A 23,275-nucleotide genomic window follows, 5' to 3' on the forward strand; every position below is an offset into this window, starting at 1 on the left:
CATGTTTGACTATGATGATATCTTGTTCACAGAAAACGTTTACTCAAATGACACCCGACCTTCCTATAGCTTGTCTACAGAGCGAGGAAGGTTCACTCATACCATCTGAAAGGGAGAGAAATCTTTAACGTTACGGATTTTAAAGATTCAATGGTATATGGGTTTTTATTAATAATAATTATAATCATGATACGGTTTGAACAAATAATTTCGAGATATCTTTGAGATATCTTCGAGATATGTTTCTCGTTTTTGTTTTGCAAAAATGTTGATTTTGGAAAATTTCGGCAAAAGAATGCCAAAAGGAAATGGGAAATCTTGTTTCCTCAAGATCCCCAGGTCAAAGGCCAAGACCACAGTATCGATAAATAGGCAGTATTATAGGGAAATGATGGTTTTCATATGCAATCATTAGATCTAAACCAAAGTTTATAAAAAATTGTATCCAATTTTTGGAAAATGAAAATAGTTATTGATATTGGGATTTCTATGTCACAGATTGTGCTCACGTCGGCTATAAAAGGCATTGTTGTTTTAAGAATATATTCGTTTGTGAAATCTAAGCAGGTGTTTCCAGCACTTTTATTAGTCGTATGCCCCCAAACGGGTAGTAAATGTCAGTTAGACATTAGTTCCCTTTTTTTGGTGTCAAAGAAGACTTTGTTATCACTTCCTGGTTGAATAAGCTACTTGAAGTAAAATGCCCTGTGGAGACATACAAAATAATCCACAGATAGTAGAGATAACCTTGCGGATTTGTCTAAGCAAGTTTTCTACAACTAGGTTAAGCTTATAACACCGACGCTATCTTTACTTTGATTTTTAAATTTTCAAAATTGATTCTTCTAAATAGTCAATAAGATTATACATAAAGATGATTGATTTATGTGTGACCATGTCTATAAGATTTTCCAAGGAATTTTACCACAGAGGTGTACCTCTACGCATGACGTATGTAACAGTCGTCAATGTTAACAAGAAATCATAGATTGGGACTTTATAACCTGTTTACCCAGGTTGTAAATCTGTTATGTTACGAGGAATTTTCTAAACAACTTTCGCCTTTAACTGTATATCAACATATGTTTTGAAATACACTCGCAATTTCATCTTTTTGTTTTACCTTCAGTACCTTACTTGGTACTTCTAGTATTTACTTTTGCCATGATTAAAGCCAAGTTTATACCAATGATGCCCGATACAGCTTGATAAACTTGACATTAATTACTGCAGTGGGTGCCACAAGCGGTATACAGGAAACGATTTAATCGCGGATGTCCGGAGTTAACTATTCAAATATCTATGTTTGTGTGTGGTTCGTGATTACGTTTCTGTCATCTTAGTTCCCTCTGTTGCGTTTCGTAAATATTTTGAATGCCAATTCTTATTGAAGTTGTGGTGCATTGCATATTTTTGTACTTTTTACTTTGTATACTGCCTTAAATGCATAAATAACCCTTCAAATTTTGAAATATCTTTCATTAAATGACTGAATATTGTCCTCTGCGATGAAATTAGGCTTGCTATGTATACCACTTGCACTTGGTGTGTTCTTTGAAGGAGTAACACAGTAAATACATTATAAATATTATGATTAGATATCATAACATAAATATCATAGGAATATCCAATAAACTGTAAACAGAATAAACATTAAAATGCCGTAATAAACATATATTTTAGTACACACGATTACAGACAATACTGTAAAATTAATATCAGGTGTTTGTCAGTTGCATATACATTAAATAATACATCAATCAATACAATTTTGAGGAATTTGCAGGAGCTGCCTTATTAGGCGCTTACTACTAGTCCTATGCCACCTGGCTAAAATCTGCCTATGTGTGTATGCTTGCGAATGTGCTGGAGATGTATTTTGTTCTGTTTGTAGTGGGACAGTCATTCCAACGGCATCTTTTATAGTGTCACCTCACTTAAATGCTACAGCACATATATCGCAATACTCACACCAAACCTTTCTATATTTCACCTGGGTTGTTGGAGAGTTTGAAACACGCAGTCAATAAGGTAAACCAATAAAATCTTTAAAATACACCTGATAATCAGATAAGCATTTAAAAGGTTAACAAACACGTTTTATTGGTGAGAATCTAGTTCCTTGAGGTCGATGTTGGGCAGGATGTGTCTGTGTGGATATATGTTTGTGTTGGATACAGTATTGGCACGACTGTATACCGGGGATTACAGATCAATACCTGGCACCACTAATGAGCTTTACAGTACCTGTAAACAGTGTATGAGAGGTATGTGACGTGTATGACGTACCCGTGTCCGTGATGTTTACCTGATAAGAAATCTTACGTGATGCGTGTCAGCAAATGATGGAAAGTTTTCTTTAGTACTCCTGTGTTTTTACTTAAATGTTATATTCTTCCTCAAATTTAATTTTACTTTTGATTCCAACATTGATTTTATTAACTTTCAACGATCTCTGAATTCTCTCATGTCATGTGGCATACTGGGTGTTAAATATTATCCTGACCTATTTCAAAACGTTAACTGCAAAATGTTTATTTCAATGCGGGCAAAAACTGAAGATTCCATTGCATATGGCATTAGACCATTGTTGAGTTTAATTAAAGTTTGAGCTGGAATGCGCCAGTTCGTGACGGTTCGTGATGTTTTTACTCAGTGAAGGTTTATTGGCACCTACTTCCCATCACTGTGGTACACATTCAGCTAAATATGAATGTATTTCATGCAATAGTATCAATTCCATAAATATTTTTCTTAAATAAGCATTATTCACTGTAATGTTCTATTACAAGTTGATATTTTTAACACGTGGTTCTATGAATAGATCGTAAAATACTATAAGGATCACATATACATTTGAACAGATGAAGCTCAATCCTGAAAAGAATACTTTGGTATTTTGACTAATATTGTCGAATGCACGATCAATAGAAGTAGAGCAATATGATATTACCATCTGATGATCATATGCATATTGATATGTTATTCATTCCTGGTTTCCACTGCATACCAATCCATTACCCCCTCCCCTATTGCCGTAATTGTTCTGTTGTACATATTACTTCATTCTTGTAGCTAGTGTTGAAAAGCTGATTACTAAGCAGGTAACAAATTTACATAAGTGTCACGACACTTGTTTTTGTTTCCTTTTCTGTTTTATAAAACATGTATTTCGATGTATTGTCTAACACAAATTTGAATAAAACAATGTGTAAACCAATAGAAGTAGAAAAGTACACATAATTCAAATATTTTAGACTCAAAGGAGAAATTTCTTTTCCAAACTAACGTTACTTTTTTTTAAAAAGTTGCTGAATGCACGTAAATTAAGAAAGTTATTTCTAACTTTAAACTTTAAAAAGTTATTTCTAACTTTAAACTGTCTGTGTGACCGTAATCAACAGTCTATAAAGCTGATTTACAATTAAACTTACATTAAAATATCATATAGTGAAAATTCAATGCATAAAACACTTCATTGATTTACATATTAGTTCCCTGGTCCGTCTTTCCGTGCAAATCCCGTTTTGGTTACAGTACCGATTCGAGTATACTGACGTTAAACACAGTATACAATTGAATACCGTACATCGTTGTATCACTCGCTATTTAACTTAATCCGTTGCTGTTGTTTAAGCCGATTCCGAGGTGACAAGCACGGTTCTTTATATAATTCATAAATGTGCTCATTCGTCCTGTTCCCTTTCTCTACGATTAAATGATTACAAGATTACCGGATCGCGTGATTACATGGTGTGTTCACAATCACGTGAATTCCTGCCTTATTACATAGTTCTGATTAGGATTACACATGTACTTCAGATTTGAATGGTAGTTAAGGGGAAATCTTTACTTCAACAAAACTATATAATATTTACTTTGAAAATGTTTTCGGACTCCTACATTAATTGAGCCAAATCGGAAAAAAAATGTCTGGATTGTTAAATAATGTTCGTTGATAATGACTGCATTACACGTTCATTTTTATGCAGTTATTCAAAATGGACATTACATACAAGTATATACTCTATGGAATCTCTTTACTGTATGATTGTACACATATTTAAATCATTATTTACAACTGGCGGCCAGGAACCAGATGTATCGACACTTTTATTAATGTTACAAGCTTGTACACAGTGTAAGGGTTACCCCTGGGGGAAGTTAAAGCCAGCAACTGCTATTCATATCCTATTTACCATACCAACATGTTAAGTTTGAAATTATCGTCAGCTTCATAAAAATGTTTGTAATAATAGGGCCGACCAAGATTATAAATGACCCTGACTGATAGTCCTACTCCTGAGGCTGGTTATTTACATTCATGTCAAACTCGTTCGGATTGTTCCATTTGTTTTCAGTTTAACGATAATTGACGGGTTTCACATGCAGTACATGAACCTCAACGTTTAGAGTTAGGGTATCGTGTCACTCATACATTAATGTTGAATGTATTATTTATTTGATATCTAATCGGTTCCCGTTGCAGCCTTTAGTATTACTTAAAATATGTTCAAAATTATAAAAATGTATATTTAACGCAGTGTGTAACGAGTCATAATGATTACAGTGTTAATGGAAACACAACGAGTTAGAGATTTGTTAAGTTGACAATACTTAAAGCAGTCTATGTGTGAACTATTAAATTAGTATGAATGAAAGTGTAGATGTATGTGTCAGTATACCTGTCTAATTCTACCTTGTTGTCAATACAGTAGACATGGCAAGATTTGTTAGCTTAAAACACATAATCGTATACTTTTGTGCAATTATAGGAACTTAAACTGATATAGACTACTTGGGTTAGAAATATATGATCAATTTTCGACCAAAAAAAGAAGAAAAAGTCGTGATATTTTTTGAAAGTTGGCCTTGATATGTTGAGAACCTATTGCCGCTTGATAAAGCTGCGATATTGTTCTTAGCCTGGTTAGCTTTACGAGTCAATAAACCCAAATTTTAAGATTTTTTCAATATATTCAATTTCAGAAATATTTTCCAAATTATAGTTAACAGTTGAAGATATATAATTGTATTGGTTATTGATCGTTAATGATGAATTTAATTATTTTTGAAAGAACATATCGTAGACATTTAAGCTAACTTGTTTTTAAGTGAAACACGCCCTTCACAATCCTATACAAATTAATATGAATAAATGATAACACTGCACATGATAATACACCCAGTTCAAAACATATTGAAATATATTATGAAATAGTTCTACGAAAACTTGGATTGCTTTCAAATATACAATGTGCATACAATTCATCTATAATAAGGTACCCTCTGAAATACGTCTATACTTACCAACAAAGATTAAACCACCTGTGGTCATAGCTATAATACTTCCATGCGCCTGTCGACAAGGACAGACCAAACCTACGGATTAGCCATGGAAGGGATCAACTTAATAATATGCCAGTTCAAAGGGATTAATCTCTAACTGTGTTTCCAATGCTTATATATAACGGCTGAAATTCAAAATGGTGGCAAAGTTTATATGACAATATTTGATCTCTATAACAATCGATTTAAGTGATATGAAGATGTAATTTCTGAACTAAGATATATGATTGTCGTACTCTAAGGAAATATTTACCAAACTGAAATAACAAGTTGTTGTGTGGAGTCGACTCTAACGATCAGCCATGGTTAAGATCAAGCATGTAAGTATTTATGTTGATTGTTACAATGTTTATAGAAACCATTACAAGTACAATGGAGACGTGCAATATAAATAGTTCGCTAAATCAAACAAGGACATTTTGACGGATTGTAATAATTTTACATTAAGCTACTTTGCTGTAAACTTGTTTCTCTTTATATTCCACGACATTTAACGAGGAAATTGTCTTCATTTAAAGTATTGTATGACCTCCATATATAATAGGTTTGTGTGGAAACCTATGGTGATGCTCCTGTTGAAACCAATTAGTATTTATTTGATTAATTGTATGGATGTTATGCTGTAATATTTGCACCGAGATGGGGACTTACATTTAAGTCCAAACTCAACAATATAAATCAAGTAAATTGCCTTTATATGATGTTCATCTGTCTTTCTTACAATATATGATTTCATATATCACATATTGACAACGTGTAAAAATATTTAACGTTCATAAGCCAGTATAAATTAAACACTAAATTAGCAATTTACTGTGTTTTATTAAATACATGTGTACCTATTCAAAGTTTCGCAGCAGCATTCTTCGTTTAAGTATATTTACTTACTTGATTCTGCATCCAAGCACATGTTCCGTCTTTGCGTATTGCAGAGTTATCTTCTCTTGGGAGCAGGTATTGATTGTTACGTCACTTGTTTGTGAGAGTAAAGTCATCAACTTTTGAGAAAACGACGTAATTTTCTCACCCAAACCAATGACGTAACAATCAATACCTGCTCCAAAGAGAAGATAACTCTGCAATACGCAAAGACGGAATTAGGCGACTATAGTGCAATACCTGTAGAACATTTTGGTACGTCATCTGTGTAATGGACACCTAGAAACTATAATTCCATTTGAATAATTTCCATTTTCTTTCCTTTATCTCCCTTTTTCGACACCAACGCTTAATTAAAACGTGTTTTGTTAAACAAAAAATATAACATTTAAGATAAGACAAGAAGCTTGAGGTCTTTTTTTGAATAGATGATATAGCGACCAGTGGAACTCTTCAAATAGGAAGGGGTTAAACTGTACTCGCTGGGGCAACGGACAACATGGCAGCGCCAAAACATTCAGATACGAATTTCCACGAACTTCCATGTAATGAATTGGGTGATATTTTAAAGTCAAAAGGTATCACCTACTCCAAATAAGACAATTGGGGAGCTAGTACACCTATGGTAGCAAGCAGACATGTTAAATTGGCCAGATATTGAAAAACGGGCCAAAGCTAAAGCGTCACAGCTGTGACGGACCGTCAGCGGCGTACAGAGTATCGTGTGTTACCTTTGAGTAAATGAAACGTCAGAAGGCTTGTTTTGGACAAACAATTTGATTGGAATGTCATCACTAAATGCATTTGATATGACCTCTATTCTTGTGAATTATTTTTATTGGTTCAATACAGTGAGGTGGGGCATATTGTTTACACATGGCAGGGGTCTCACTAATTTGCGCCATAGGAGATTTAGCGCCATAGGTGCGCCATAGGAGTTTTTGCACGCCATAGCAAAATTTAAGTGTTTTATCCACGAAATATTTCGATTTTTCCATTGGTATACTCATTAAACATGTTTTGGTAAAGTATCATTTAACAAAAAATGTGTACTTTGTTAGAAAATCGATCTTGATTACGAAGCACTTTACACTAATTTGCGCCATACGTGTTTTTTAACGCCATAGCTAAATATAAGAATTATTTTCAGCAAATAACTGTGTTTTTCCTTTGGTGTATGCAATGAACAGGTTGTGGTAAAGTTTCATTCTTAAAAAATGTTTATTTTGTTAGGAAATCGACAAAATATTTCATCGCGATTCAGAAGTCAATTTCAAGGGAAGTAACTCGTACATTTGCAAAATACGCCATATGTCTAGTGAATAAGACATGACTAGTACTTGAGAGGAAAAAAGAGAATTTATTTATGCATGTAAACATGGAATAAATTACAATTTAAAATAGTTAGACATGAACAAATTTTATATTAATTTTAGAATTTATTTAGAAAAGTTTATTTATTACATCTACTTAAATATCAATCACAGAAACATTAAAGAGAATAACACATTTTTAAATATTATTAATATACATTAATGTTATTTAATGAACAGATTGATTAATAACATATGTACAACACAATTATAATCTTTATTGAATTCACCAATTATACATCTAAATCTACACAGAACATTGGAATACAGAACACATCCACAGTCTATCTAATAGTCACACACTTAAAGTACACAGGTTTGAAAACATTGTCTCTATTACCACTGGCTGCAATGTTCCCATCGTCAAGGCGGTACAGTTTCATCCCAGCTCGTAGGTACTTCGGTACATCTAGGGTAATGATGTCCTAGTACTTGTCTCTAAATACTATTTGGGTTAGGCACTCTCTTCGTTTGTGGGTTTTTAACTCTACTGTATTTTTAAATCTTAAATCTATATCTCCATTTTCTTCAATATAGAATCTCAAATAAAAAAAAACTCCAATTGATAGCTGCAATTCCTTCATTATAATCTTTTCATACATTTCATAACTTTCTTATTTATAATTGATTAATGATGACCAACTGATGATGTTTTACCCCCGTATCCTCGCATTCTCTCGCGAGACTTGTGCATTTTCCAGCAAGAACTCTTCGAAGGGGAGTAACTCGTGGATGGTCGCGATAACACCTATTCTCTTCCATTATTGACACCAATCGCCAAAATTAGATTTTAGCGTGTTAAAACCCCGCCATACAGACCCAAAAATTGTGTTTGTGGGGCTACCGTGTTTTGCTTATATACTACGATATTAAATAAACAAACAGCGCTTGTTGCCCTACTTCCTACCGAACAGTTGATGCTGTTAAACATTTTGCTATGAGGAAGTGAAATCACTTTACTTTGACCTAGATTTAACAGACATGTGTCGTCGATGACGCCGAAGACGCTTAATCCATATTTTGCGTTAGTTGCTTGACGCTGATGTCGAATAGGGCTTTGCTAATACATCAGTATCCTTCGGGATACTTTCATGAATGCAGTACACTGTAACAGAAACAACCTCGTTATATCGATATGATAAACACACCTCGTGTATACGACACCAGGTAAAGCCATCAGCACCTCACAATGGTAAGGATCGGTAAATATAGGTTTTAAGTGATTGAGTTTGTGTCGGACACGCAATGTATTAAATCATCATTGGGTCTCAAAGGTGATGCAGATGTCTAAATCAATGAATGACATCATTGCTAGCTTGATGAAATAATTGCATAGTTTCGTTATAAAATCCTACTTTGTATGGTGACTTGCTGTTAATATATTTCCTCCATGCTCAACGAAATCGAACAAGGAAATTGTCTTAATTTGATACATTGTATGGCCTCCGTATACTATTTTTTGTGTGAAATCGTGTTCTAAACATATTTAACTTCATTTTCAATGTAAATTGAGGAAAGTATCTTGCATACGACACCAGGTAAATGCCATCCACCAACAGATCCCAGTGATTAGGAGCGTTACACGTATACGGTCCTTAATTGATTGCTTCTGTGTCGGGCATTCAGTGTAATCAAACAGCATTGGGTGGAAACGGTGCTGCGTATGTATACAACCAACTACCTACATCATTGCTAGCTAGATCAAACAAAATAGAAAAAGTCCATTGCACAGTTTCGTAATAGAACAAATTGGTAACCTGTCATTACGCAATTTTCTATATTTTTATTTTAAATATCTCTGATGCTTTATCTTTGGTATATTGATAACGATAGGTTAGAAATGATACTGGCTATTTATGTATTTAAATAAAGAGTTCATTATCGGTGAGCTTGATACGAGCCTTTTTTTTATATTTTTGTCAAAAACGACAAGTCATAAGAAATCTTTAAGCGATATTTTGAAACAACACAACTTAAAGTGTATTTTTTAATTGCCTGAATAGATATTCGGAAGAACCGAATATTAAAGTCTACATGCGATCATTATCATGGGGCCAGGTTCGCCCTGTGCTAACTCAGGAAGCCACGTCCTCTTGGCGAGACCTATATCTCCGCATGACTTCCAATACGCTATAAAACTAAAGCAGATACAGAAAAGAAAGGAAATGAAAAGAAACTAGAGGCGTGTCGAAGCTGTATGAAGGCAATGTAGTAAGTTGGTCGTAAACGATATAGCGCCCTTATACCTGTGGTTAAATGTTTTCTGACCAGCGATAACCACCAAACATTCTCGTTGAGGGTTGACTGTTAAACATTCTCGTACGGATTTCATACCTTCTCTTTTATGGGGGCGATAATAAGTATCCGCATCGTATAAAGCTAGCGAATACACAATTGCTAAGTACGATCTAACCTGAATCCAATTTACATGCAAATGTTATAATCAATCTCCTTCGTATAGATTCTGTTTGTTACCTTACAGCCATATATCAGATTGTGTATACTAACTATACTATATTCATCATATGGGTGATATTCCCACACGCTGAGTATCATAAATATTTCTGAAATAAGCTACAAATGCCTACATCCTTAATCGACTCTAGTCTTTCCAAAGAAATAAGCAGTAAAATACAAATTTTTTTCATAGAAAGAAAATATAATATGTCAATCAAACCGAATTTCAATACATGTTTTTTCTATCGTATTATTATTATAAACCATTACGAAAACAAAATATTTTCATTTATTGTAGTTCCTAAGCAACATCATGCCGACTAACTACAGAGGTCAAAAGTATTCGTCGATCCGGAGCGAGCACGTTAAAGCCGGAACGCTGTTTGAGGACCCGGAATTCAAAATCAACAACAAATCACTATTCTTTAGTAAGATTGATCAAGATATCGAGTGGAAAAGACCCAGGGTAAGTCACGTGAAATTGTGTCATAAAAACAAGAGATAGCGTTCTAAAAACAACACGGATTATTGTGTGATATAACTAGAATAAAACCTCAAAAATGTCGAAGTTTTCGGGACAAATAAAACTATTCGACTTATCCGACGGTTCGACTCTACCGGGTTGTAAAGTGTAGCGCACTCGTAAGACCCGAGATGTATTCCGTTAACTGTTATAGTACTGAATACTTTCAGTAAATAAACGTGTAATCGTCAGGTTTCCTGCAGTAAAATAAAACCAAAGATTTTATAGCAGTTTAATGAATTACAATATTCTCTACTTGCAAATACCGCACAAAATATAAATGCAAAGTTCATGTCTCAGTAGATAGATTGAATTATTTCAAATGCTACAAACTGACAACAGCTAATGGGAATTGATCAAATACCAAATTATCAGGAGAGGGTAGAGAACAGACCTGCAGTATACAACTGCATAATCGTAAGAGCGACCTATAAGGGATCATCTTCTGTGTTGACTGAGTTAGGGTCATTGTACACCACATATTGTATCTGCTGCACTACTGCAACACTGTGTGTCTTTTTTCTATGTCGTCTCTACTCTTCATCCAAATGTGTCTCATTCGGCATCCGTCTTCATTTGACCCGGGTTGTTTGAGGGCGTTAGGTCCCTAAAACTATATACATGATAAGAAAACAATAATACATAATGACACTCTCAGATTTATTTTTGCTGTTCCAGGAGCTGTGTAAGGTACCTAAGCTGGTGGTCGAGGGGGTCAGTTGTGATGACCTCAACCAAGGGGAGTTGGGGAACTCCTGGTTTGTCACCGCATGCGCCAGCCTCACTCTGGAAAAGAAACTGTTTGAACGGGTAACTGCTTAATTCGTGTTCGTTTGCTTTGTGCAATAATGAATCTCTTCTATTTTCGTTATTGCTGTCATTATATTTTCAGATATAACTTTAATTTGATTACCATGTTTACAATTATATTATAATTACTTTTATATCTTATGCACTTTCCTGATCATCAAAATAACCAGTAGCAATACTTATAAATTTTATGTAAGGGGAATATGTTAATTTCATTAGTATCGCAAAGTATTTTTGTACATTATGTTACTTAGAAACTATTTGTTACGACTAGATCATAGACTATTATACTATATAGTATGAAATTAACTCATTTTAAGTAACATGTTGTCCATGAGCTACTACTATTAAAACAAATGCTTTAAGCTTCCTATGCTTCCTCGAAAACAACGATTAAAATTATACTCTTTATATGTGAAAGGTATGTAATAGTCAAATAACGTTATTACATAATACCATATCAGAAGGAAGGATAAACAATATCAGAGTTATCCTTAATGTACCTAAGTGTACACATTTCGCTGCTTAATTAGGAATTATTGATATTCCGAGTACAATGGTATGAATAATCAAAACCCTGACCTTACTTCTGTACATCTATCAAACAATACGTTTCTCCTTTATACAAAATAATGTATACGTAACACACACAGTCGTTATTTTGGATATCTAATATATATTTTTTCTCAAGACATCATGTCTAATATAAGAATTAAGGACTTTTGTAACGGTTAAAACGGTGTTATATGGACCTGATGGAGTAATATTGACCTCGCACTGCCTTCTCGGTCGATATCGCTCCATCAGGTCTATATAACAACGTATTGACCTCGACAAAAGTCCATAATTTAGAAGTATTATACAGCTTGTATACCGTCTATACCTCTATGAAATTGATTGCTCTAGTGACAAATAGATAGTCCCTATGGATTGAATGAGTCTGATTCAAAGTCATTAATCATAAATTAATTCACTGGATTTATATATTTGTATGGAAAATATATAGTTTAACTCATCAGCATTTCCATATCCAGTTCCTTAAATACTTTTTTCAAAGTGCTGGTTTAATAAAAATAAGCTTTCGTTGTATAGCTGCTTCTAAAGAACAATTACAAAACTGTCACTGTTGATCTGCAATTACTATATTTTTGCAATGGGCCCTCATAAACATCAGCAAAGCACTTAAGTGTCATTACAGGGTGGTTTCTGTCATCTGTTAGGTTTATTCACCAGACTTCCTGTAGTCTAACTTGGTCAAAATTAATTGAGGCTGTTAATGTTCCTGATTACAGCAACAGAGACAAATTACACTCCATCTCTCCCTATAAACCTAGTAACAAAGCTAACATTAAGACTCTGGCTACACCATCTTTACCTAATATAAAAATTGTTTATAACACAAGCTATATAAAACTTTATACACTGGAACATGGCTTTACTCTCAAATTTGACATGTCCTCACAAATATTTTGTTAGAGAAAAATAATGATTTAGCATGGCATGGTTATTTGGCGAGTGGTGTATGTAGGTCACTTAATAAACAGGCACACGAAGGTATGGGACATCAATGAGAGAGCTGCAGATCACGGGACATATTAAACAGCAGCTTATTCCCAGCACGTCTGCTATATCATATAATATCATATAATATAAAACAAATCTTTTATTTATTATAGTATATAATATGAAGGCAGGGGCTGTCCCAAGCGCCTGCTCTCAGGATTGGAACCTGTGATAGTTTGTTTTAATTTATTGATATATTACGTATTATAACTGTCTTAACAAACTTATGATATAATGTCTGTATATTTTTACAGTTAGATGATCGATCCCTGCTTTTAACTATATGTTTTATAGTGTGTAACTACATACGTGTACGATGTAATTGTGATATAATTATGACACTTTTATAAACAAAATTGACTTGACTTAACTATATATCATCTTATATGCATTTAATCTTCATTATTTCTACATAATATTTAGATTTTTTTTTTTTTTTTTATTTCATTTTTTATTCGAAGTAAGAACGTTGACATTGTATCAAAGATTTATTAACATGATAGCGTGTTAATATTAAGTTAGATGAAGCGATTAGGTACGGGATATCATTATTCAGATATCGTAGAATGCGCAAAAACGTACAGGCTACATTAATATATGCAATACTATTAAATACATCCCAGATGACCTGACATTATATGCTATGAGATGCCACACTGATACACTGACGTGTGGGCTCCCGTAGATATATCCTTCCTATCACACGTTTGTTATAAAGGTTCAAACCCTGAATGACTTTTATTTAAAGGTCTCCATGCCGGATTAGTCGGCCGTGTATTGCTTACAATCGATAACAGTACCTGTGGTATGGACATTGTGTATTTGACAGGTTGTATATTGAACAGGTGAAAACTCATTAACGTGTCCGCGTTAACATTCCTGTATTGGACCTTTCCGTATGGTTTAAATGTTTACCGATTTACCTGTGTCATTGGTGAAGTATTGCTTACTATAATGTTAGTCCATTCTATATAGATTGTATACGATCAGATAACACCAACGATTTATTTACACGTCAATAAATCTTACATTTAAAAATATGTAAACATTTTGAGGAAAATAATGTTAAATGTTAATACTGAAAAGGTCAGATATAAAGTGCCAGCTTTATAATATAGTAAGAGTTACATGTGTTGAATGGAATATCTTATTTTTATTAGCACTTACATCCAACCCTGTTATCTATTCAGATATGCGATATAGGCTGAGAACATACTGAGGTATTTATTTCAACGATTATATTATGAATAAACGTAAGACTAGAATAAAGGTAAATATTCCTGTACCTGTGTGTAATTTAGTACAAAGAAAAAATAACTGCAAATGGATATAATATATACGATATGTACTTTAAAATGTCTCACTTGGGTTCTGGGGTTGGTTTTGCGGGCAGGTTTTCTTGTTTTTTATACATATCTAGCTGGATGACTAAGCCAAGCAGCTGATGCTACCGTGAATGGGGAAAAGGCTTGTGTACAAGATAACTGATAGAAAAGAGCTTGATCTGGATTTGTAAATCTTTTCACATGGGGTTCACGAATTTTGAGGGTTTAGACTGTTGATCTTCAATTAATACATTTTTGCAATGAGCCCACATAAACATCAGCAAAGCACTTAAGTGTCATTACAAGGTGGTTTCTGTCATCTGTTAGGTATATTCACCAGACTTCCTGTAGCATAACCTGGTCCTGTTAATGTTCCTGATTACACCAACAAATACAAATTCCACTCCATCTCTCCCTATAAACCTAGTGACAAAGTTAGCAGTGAGACTCTGGCTACACCTTCTGTTAGCCCACAGGTATGTGACCGTTGGCCTCTTGTTTATATTGTTTTAAAGTTACAAGAAGGAGAAATGATAAAGGAGAGCAAAATTTTACATAATTGGTTTTTTCTGTTTAATCACGTGTTTTCGGTGTTCGCCGCCAGGTGGTGCCTAATACGAAGGAGCAGGACTGGAATGAGCGGGAGGAGAAGAACACGTATGGTGGTGTGTTCCACTTCGTGTTATGGCGGTACGGGGAGTGGATTGACGTCGTAGTGGACGATAGGCTGCCAACCAAGAACGGCAAGCTGGTGTTCTGTCACTCCAAGTCCCGCAACGAGTTCTGGTCCGCTCTACTGGAAAAGGCGTACGCCAAGTGAGTAGCAAAAACTGTCAAAAGAAATACATCCGTTTTAATAATGACTTAGTGCTTCTTATATATACAATCATAAATTATGCACCAGTTTTTGATAGAATTTTTCTCACCAAATTTTTAGTGTATATTCTTTATCTGATAATCCAGCGTTACGTAAACGCTATCACTACAGTGACATTTCAAGTACATAGATACTTATTGACAAAATACAATATAGCTACTGTTAACACAAAATTGTGACATGTTGCTTTTTTGATGATGTAAAGAAAATACATTTTAATACCAAAAACAATATTTGAAGATGAAATATATACAAAAATCAACTCTCTGTATAAATATATCAGAACTCAGGTGACCGTGACTGTAATATCTGTTATTTTGCTTCACATAATGAGACAAATTTAATACACGTAACCTTTAATCTAGACGATGTGCAATGTAAACAATCAGATGACATATTTTTAAAATCAAATAAATGCTGATCGTTTAGTCTGGTGCAACAGTATACAACAATGAAATGAAAAAATCCAAGAAAACCCCAATTATATTTTTAAACAATAAAATTACAGAGAAAGATCAACCGGTGTTAGTTTAAAATTAACCCCTTGTATTTTATATGTATCTTCCATTACGATTCCAGGTTATATGGGGATTACGAGTCCCTCAACACCGGACGGACGGCTGACGCACTGGTAGACTTTACCGGTGGGGTGGCGGAGAAGCTTGCAATGGCGAGAATTAACATTGACGACAAGAACATAAAAAAGCAGTTGTTTCTCAAGCTGAAGGACGCAAGCGACAACAGAGCACTCATGAACTGCAATATAGATGTAATTATCTATCATGTTCGTTCATTGTGACCATTATAAAAGTTCGTTAGTGATTTCATTTTCATCTCTTTCAAAGTTTTACATTTCATATTGTACAACATAGCTTTACACATTCATGAAAACATTGAAAAGACCAAACTTACACTCATTCATATCTACACGCATACACAGGTGCATACCTATAATACTAGTACAAGAACAGTTCCACATTGACGTACATGAATAATAACCATACACATAACATTACAAATAAAAACTTAAAGCCAATGAGAAACACATAACTATAGACAGGAAGTGTATTGTCAGTGAGGGTTTTAGTGTATATATTATTAAAATATTTACATTAGTCAAAAACATGAAGTGATCAAAATCTATGGTATCCATGATTTATAAAGAGATGTAAGGTAGAGAGAACGTTTCATCATAATCTGCATTGTAATAGGTTTAATAAGCGTGACAGACAATCAGTATTTTCCATGATACAGGTAAAAATCAAGTATTATCAATTTTGCACAATTGCACAATGTATGGCTTAGTATGTAACTAAACATGTTATTATCAGTGTTGGCAGTGATATATTGAAGGGGATATGTTTGGCTGAATTGCCAAGTATCATATATCGTGAGAGTTTTGCCGCGTAAGGATCTGTGTCGCAATAATATCTCGTGAGTTAATATTTGTGCGAAGCTAAAAAAACTTTCTTGTAGCATTATCACATTTTCATTCACGATAATTTAAGGGAATAGATAGAGATAAGGATCATGAGAGTTTATAAAAGGTTGTTTGGGTGCGTGCGGCACTCTATTGACCTGTATGACCTACATTTCTTTCCTCAGTGTCAGAGGACGGAGGTTGGCAAGGAGACCCCCCAGGGTTTGGTTCTGGGTCACGGTTACAACATCACAAAGGTGGCTGAGATTGTTATAGATAAGAAACTGCAGGGCGCGGTGGGGAGTCCTGTTCTCAATATGGTCCGAATGGCCAACCCCTGGGGAACCATGGAGTGGACAGGCGCCTGGTCTGACGAGTAAGTCACAATAGTGTCTTTGATTTGGTCAACAAATTAGAGAATACCAAAGCGTCAGCAAACTTGTAATTCGAACTGAATATTAATAATAGTAGGACAAAAGTTAACAAAGGAAAGATTAATATGGAGAGTCATGACTTTTTTCGAAAAAGTACAAGAAATATAAGACCAGGTGTTTCGGAAGAGTAGGTGTTTCCATACATTCAAAATCACTTTTTTAAAGCTACCTCATGCATATATATCTACCATGTGTGTGTTTATATAGATGTTGACAACTCGAATCACATTTCCAACACACATGCTTAACGTTTTATTGTATATACTTGTCTAGAATAAATATGGACATTCACTGTAGTTCCAGGCTTTCTATCATAACCCTTTACCAGAGAGATATCGGTTAACAGTTATCGCTCTTATGTCACGTCCATATTTATTGTAGGAACATAGCAGATAGACATTTTATAGGATATGTTCAACTATAGCAATACAAGTCATTATGACAATTCCTATCTCATCCCTTAAGGGAGGTAATCTTTACATACATATTCTAACATATTGTCATGGTGTTATGAACATGTTAATTATTTTTTGCAGCGCTCCAGAATGGAACAAAATCAACCGATCTGAATGGCACAAACTTGGTTTGAAGTTTGAACAGGAAGGCGAATTTTGGTAAGGATTATGATTAATGTTATGATTATGATATATATTTTTTTTCAAAAAAATATGGAAAGGCAAAGTCTTAAAAGAGCGTAGCTTTTGTTGATCTCTGATATTTACTGATTCAGAATACTGCTTTAAGAATGAGATAAGATAAACTTTATTTAAAGTCGGCTAGTCGAGGAAGAACAATAAAACACAAGCTCTAATGAGATTAAGACCGACATAACAATAGAGGAGATAGGGGCAAGTCCGTTCTGGGAAGTATGGCAGCACGTCCGTTTTTTAACCGAACGAGCCCCGCCATGGGTAAGTTTAGACAGGCATTCGGGTAAGTTCGACCCCCATTGGAATCATCTTAATTATGACGTCATAAAGCATGCAACGTCAGATTTAACCGCCAATTTTACGACTGTTTATGTGTTGCATGGGCCGAACTTGCCACGGTATCATTGGCCAAACCTGTCCGGGCCCAAATTGATATTTCGATAAATTCTTATCGTACAGCAATATGGAAGTGAGTGCTTGGCTTGGCTTTCCTGTATAGCATTTGAAGCTGTCAGTGTGTTACACGTTTGACCGTAAAAAAAGTAGAAATTCCGAATATAGAAAGTTCGCATAACTAGAAGCGAGATTATGATTTTCTTTTTAACCCCTCAAATGTAATTTTCTTATGTTTAGTAATTTTACATTAGAGTTTTTCTCGCCATTTTTTCGTGTAAATGTCCAGCCAACTAAGCTGCTAAGATCCTTAAAGTTAGAAATATAAGCTCATAAACAAAAATATCAGGGGTGGCCGAACTTGCCCGGTCTCTCGTATGTAATTGTTTCGTATCATTGATGATTGGTAAAAATGTATTCACAATATAATTTTTGCATCAATGACGCCATTTTCTTCAAGTCAAAGCTAAAGTAGAATTTGTTCTTGTGCGTAGAGTATATGATGGGTCGGGTGGCGCAGTGGATAGCGCGCTCGTCATCACCAAGATAGCCGGATTCAATCCCGGTCACTTGCCCGACCACGCGGGTTTTCTCCGGATACTCCAGCTTCCTCCCACATTAAGAACTGAATCCTCTGCGTGCTTCGGTCAGGGCAAAAAAAGAATTAATTAATATATTGTTAAAAAAACTGTTTGGTAATTGCTATAGAAAAAGTGCATATTTTATATTTGACGATAAGTCTAAGTAAATGTATAGAGATGTTAGTTAAAAAAGAAAAAAGAAAAAAAAGAAAACATTGTAATACTTTAATGTAACTGAGATTGTCTTTATAACGATATGTAGTCTCAATTCCTGTTCTATTCTGAAACACCGGATTGAATTTCAAATTTTGTAACTGGTACTGAGGTGTGACAGGTAGTGATGCCAAATAAAATTAAACAGTTTCTGTCTGTAACTAGTTATAAATCGGCACGCGTTGTGTAATACGTTGCTGAAAAAAGGGCGATGAACTCGGGTTGGTTGTCTGGAAAATTATTGTTGATTGGGCATAAATGCATTATCAATTGTTTCTTTTATGATGCATAAATAATCAAGCAATAAAACATGAGAATTGTTTTCACTATATGTAGATGTTCAGTGCATCTAGACACAATTGTCTTTGTTTCAAGGATACACTTCCAGTTTCCCCACTGGACGTCTACTTCTGGACGAAAAAAAATAAAAGCAATGTGTAGCAAGGGGAAGCAACTCTGTTTACGCACGCATATGTTACCATTGAAGAGCTTCGCTCTTATTAAAGACACCCGTTTCGTCTCGTAGAAGATCTATTATGATATAGCAAGTCAATTTAAAACACTATTTGCTTATCGATTAATGTTTTTCTATTGCAGGATGAACTTTGACGACTTTGTTGTAAATTTTACAAATGTTGACATATGTCACTTTGTAAACACTGCCATATTCAGCCTAAAGAAATCCTGGAATGAATGTGTGTTTCACAGCGAATGGACATATTCCGGTAGAAACGGTGGGAACGACTACAATAGCCCCACCTTCCTTAGTAACCCACAGGTATCGGCATAGTTACATACACGTCGTTCGACATTTATTGACACTTTTACCAATAGCAGGTGTACTTAACCGGTTAAAAAACAATACTGTTGGGTGGGTAGCAGATGTCACAAAAATGTTGCCGTATTAATTATTGTTTTTGACTGTTTACGTCATTATTATTTTATTTTACGAAACAATTAAAGTTGCTACAATCAGTACACAGTGTTATAAGATCAAAAAACGCCTGAACAGCCAGTTACAATTTTAAGTAAGTATTTTTTTAAATGTTTGATTCCTAAAGCAACATCTTTATTTTATCTGTCTACAGTACGTATTTGATGTTGCCGGTATGAGTGACAACGTTATGTTCTCACTAGAACAACAGGACATCGTTCATGGTCAAGAATCCGGCCGCAAACTCAACCACATCGGCTTCCAGGTGATGAAGGTAAGATTCTCTTGAATGGTATTGAAGTAAAGGGTCGTAAAATATCAGCAACAACGTCACAATATCTCACTTCCCGCGTTATACAATTATTAACATTTTCATAACCTCTTGTAAATACACGTGACAGCAATAGACAATGATATATCAAAGTGGACATTTTGAAGACAATTTCGATTGTTTTGTTTTCAGTTTTATCATGCTGCATGTCCACGCTAAATGTTTTTGAATACCAAATTTCCATTTTGACCTCCCCACCTTATGTGTTAAATACATGAGTTATCATGAAATGAAGCACCTATTTGAAAATGTTTTTTATATTTATAATTTTATATAATTTATAATGTAATGGTATATTTTTAATTTCATATAATTTATAATGTAATGGTATATTTATAATTTTATATAACTTATAACGTGTATTTTTAATTTTATATAATTGATAATGTAATGGTATATTTTTAATTTTATATAATTTATAATGTAATGGTATATTTTTAATTTTATATAATTTATAATGTAATGGCATATTTATAATTTTATATAATTTATAATGTAATGGTATATTTTTAATTTTATATAATTTATAATGTAATGGTATATTTTTAATTTTATATAATTTATAATGTAATGGTATATTTTTTTATTTGTCTCAATTGAATGCTAAAACATTTATATCGGAATACACAAATATATCATAAATGACAGCTGAATGTCTGTGTTAGATATATCATAAATAATCGCTGCATGTCTGTGTTAGATATATCAGAAGAAATTTATATTTCTTTAAAAGTTCTATTCAGAAAACCGGTGTATTGACACGATATCTAGATTTCCTGCAAAAGAAAAGTGTGCAAACAAATTGAAATGTGTCTTTCTAATATGAAACATAATGTGTTCTTTATTGTTGTTGATTTTGTTTTGATTTTATTATTACAGGTAGAAGAAAATCGAAAATTCAGAGTCCATATACCTGGAGAAAAAATGTACTGTTCGGAATACATCGCCGATCGTAGTATATATGGCATAATAAACTTAAAGAAAGGGCGATACGTTGTGTTACCCACGACCACAGACTCTAAAGAGTTAGGTCCATTTATGCTGCGGATGTACACTGGCAGCAAAGCCTCAGGAAGGTAGGTTATGTCCCTTTTCAAAATGTATCTTAATTTCTTAATATTTAGGCTGTTTAACGACATATCAAATTAAGCAACTGGCTGAAACTGGCTAATACAAAACACCTCTGATATGAAAAGCACCAAAAAAATACTATGCAAGTTTACTTAGTTTACTAATATTAACTGTTTGGTAAAAATGCCTCGCTTTTATTGCGTATTTAGATTTTGATATATTGCTTCTTATAGAAAGCTTACCTTTCATAATGCTTACAGCATCTCGTCAACATTTTGGTTGAAGTATATTGCGCATAATCACTACATTCAATTCTTCGTGGAGGAGTCCCATTATATGAAATAAAATGTAAATTATACCGTATATCAGAATTGTATTCGCAAGCACAAGTATTTTCGCTTTATTCAATAAATGATTAATTGGCACAATAATAGAACGCGAATGTTTGGCCACATTCGACAATCGACGCAAAAAAGTCCAAAGCTGAAAATTTAATCTTGAACAAGTTTGCGAATTTGGTGTCACACATAAAACCCCTGATATATGGTGTTCTATAAACGGTACCTACGCATTGATATGATACCCTCTGCCATTTTCTACTAACATCACATTTGATTAAATGCATTCGTGTAGTGGCAAGTTTGCATCACCAAGGTATGTATACTAACATAACATCAGTATGATTCATTGTATTGCCATTGTATTGATATTGTATTGACATAGTATTGACATTGTATTGATATTGTATTGATATTGTATTGCATGTTAGCATCTCTCGTGCTGTTTAGTAAGAGTGGCTTGTTTATGTTGCTATATGTTGTGTTGTTTGAAGTAGTTTGAAGTGCCTATTATCGTGATATTTTTTTTATATTTTGATAAATTTAGCCACAGGAAAACATACTGTATACCGGGATATTTTCGTTATAAAAGCGTCTTCTTCTTAAACAACGTAAACCTAGATAAAATGTCACGTTCTCACATGGAAAATTTGGGAAGTGACAACAATACCATAAGGCGCTCTAATGAGCCTAATCAGAACATCGACTTTCATCTCACATAAAGAAATAGCATATTTCCCTGCGAAATCCTGATGGGGACCATAAAACGTGTCCATAATCTTCATCAACTTTGTGTGTTTATCTTCGTCTGTTAGTGGTCGACATATATCACGGAAGTCAGACGATGATATTAATTGAATTGTTCAACATTTCAATTCTCCTTTAAATTCTATAATTTCCACCTTTAAATAAAGACGAGGTCCATGGGCCTTAACGGTCACCTGAGTCCTACAGTATTTATTTTTGTTGTTGAAATATGAAGATAATGATGTCAATTTCAGTTAAATAGGCCAATGAGAACTGTTTAAAGTTTGAAATAGCATTTTTTTCAAAATGGCGGCCGTTGCAGCCATACTGGATTTCTGATTGATCCGCAAAATAACAACACTTTATCAGGAGCATGAGTCGATAAATCCTACAAAATTTTAGTAAAATCGGCACAGTAGAACTTGATTTTAAGTTTTAAATGGTTTTTCGAAATGGCGGCCGTGGCGGCCATATTGGATTTCTGGTTGACTCGATCAATAACAACACATTGTCAGAGAGATGTCAGTCACATTCGCATGAAATATCAATGAAACACCTTCGACAGTATTTCAGCATAAGTTAAAAATGTAAAATGTTAACGGACGACGCACGATGACGGACGAAGACGGATAGCAATAGGTCACTTGAGCTAAAGCTCAGGTGACCTCAAAACTTAAATTGGTAGTCATTTACTTCATTATATTTCGATTGAACACCCGAATTTCAAATTATAACTTAATAACGTATTACTGTCTCACATTCAAATTCAGAGATACTTCCAGTATATATATATATATGTATATATAACACCAGGAATATGGTTCTTTTATTTAGTATATGTAATACCAGATAAACATTAGATAATCATCTAATAAAGGAATTATTATCAGACGAACCCAAATATTGCTGTACCCTGCGGCTTTGGCTTGTTGTTATCCCACTGCATGTTAATGTAAAAAGCGACCTATCTGCGATTTTCTTCTGTGTCGTCTGCCAAGGGGGCATGG

The 23,275-nt window shown here is 34.1% G+C and overlaps 1 protein-coding gene across 5 annotated transcripts in view; it reads left to right on the plus strand.

Annotated features, from left to right (window-relative positions):
* LOC110454104 (calpain-5-like) overlaps window positions 1-23,275 on the plus strand; it is a 42,583-nt gene that overhangs the window by 13,021 nt on the left and 6,287 nt on the right. For 2 of the 5 annotated variants that reach the window (XR_002463343.1, XM_021503469.1), the window contains exons 1-11: window positions 5,465-5,669; window positions 10,357-10,524; window positions 11,260-11,391; window positions 14,884-15,095; window positions 15,736-15,925; window positions 16,762-16,952; window positions 17,547-17,624; window positions 19,445-19,625; window positions 19,936-20,055; window positions 20,992-21,188; window positions 21,817-21,837. Coding sequence is in view for 4 of the 5 variants with exons in the window: in XM_021503469.1 (XP_021359144.1) it covers window positions 5,652-5,669; window positions 10,357-10,524; window positions 11,260-11,391; window positions 14,884-15,095; window positions 15,736-15,925; window positions 16,762-16,952; window positions 17,547-17,624; window positions 19,445-19,625; window positions 19,936-20,055; window positions 20,992-21,188; window positions 21,817-21,837 (1,508 nt within the window). In the remaining variant the exon portion in view is untranslated. Of the gene's footprint in view, window positions 1-5,464; window positions 5,670-10,356; window positions 10,525-11,259; window positions 11,392-14,883; window positions 15,096-15,735; window positions 15,926-16,761; window positions 16,953-17,546; window positions 17,625-19,444; window positions 19,626-19,935; window positions 20,056-20,991; window positions 21,189-21,816; window positions 21,838-23,275 lie in introns of those variants that run through there. The other 3 variants (XM_021503497.1, XM_021503489.1, XM_021503480.1) reach the window with 2 other exon arrangements.

This window comes from Mizuhopecten yessoensis, unplaced genomic scaffold, assembly GCF_002113885.1.
Source record: "Mizuhopecten yessoensis strain PY_sf001 unplaced genomic scaffold, ASM211388v2 scaffold905, whole genome shotgun sequence".
Classification (NCBI taxonomy): Eukaryota; Metazoa; Mollusca; class Bivalvia; order Pectinida; family Pectinidae; genus Mizuhopecten; species Mizuhopecten yessoensis.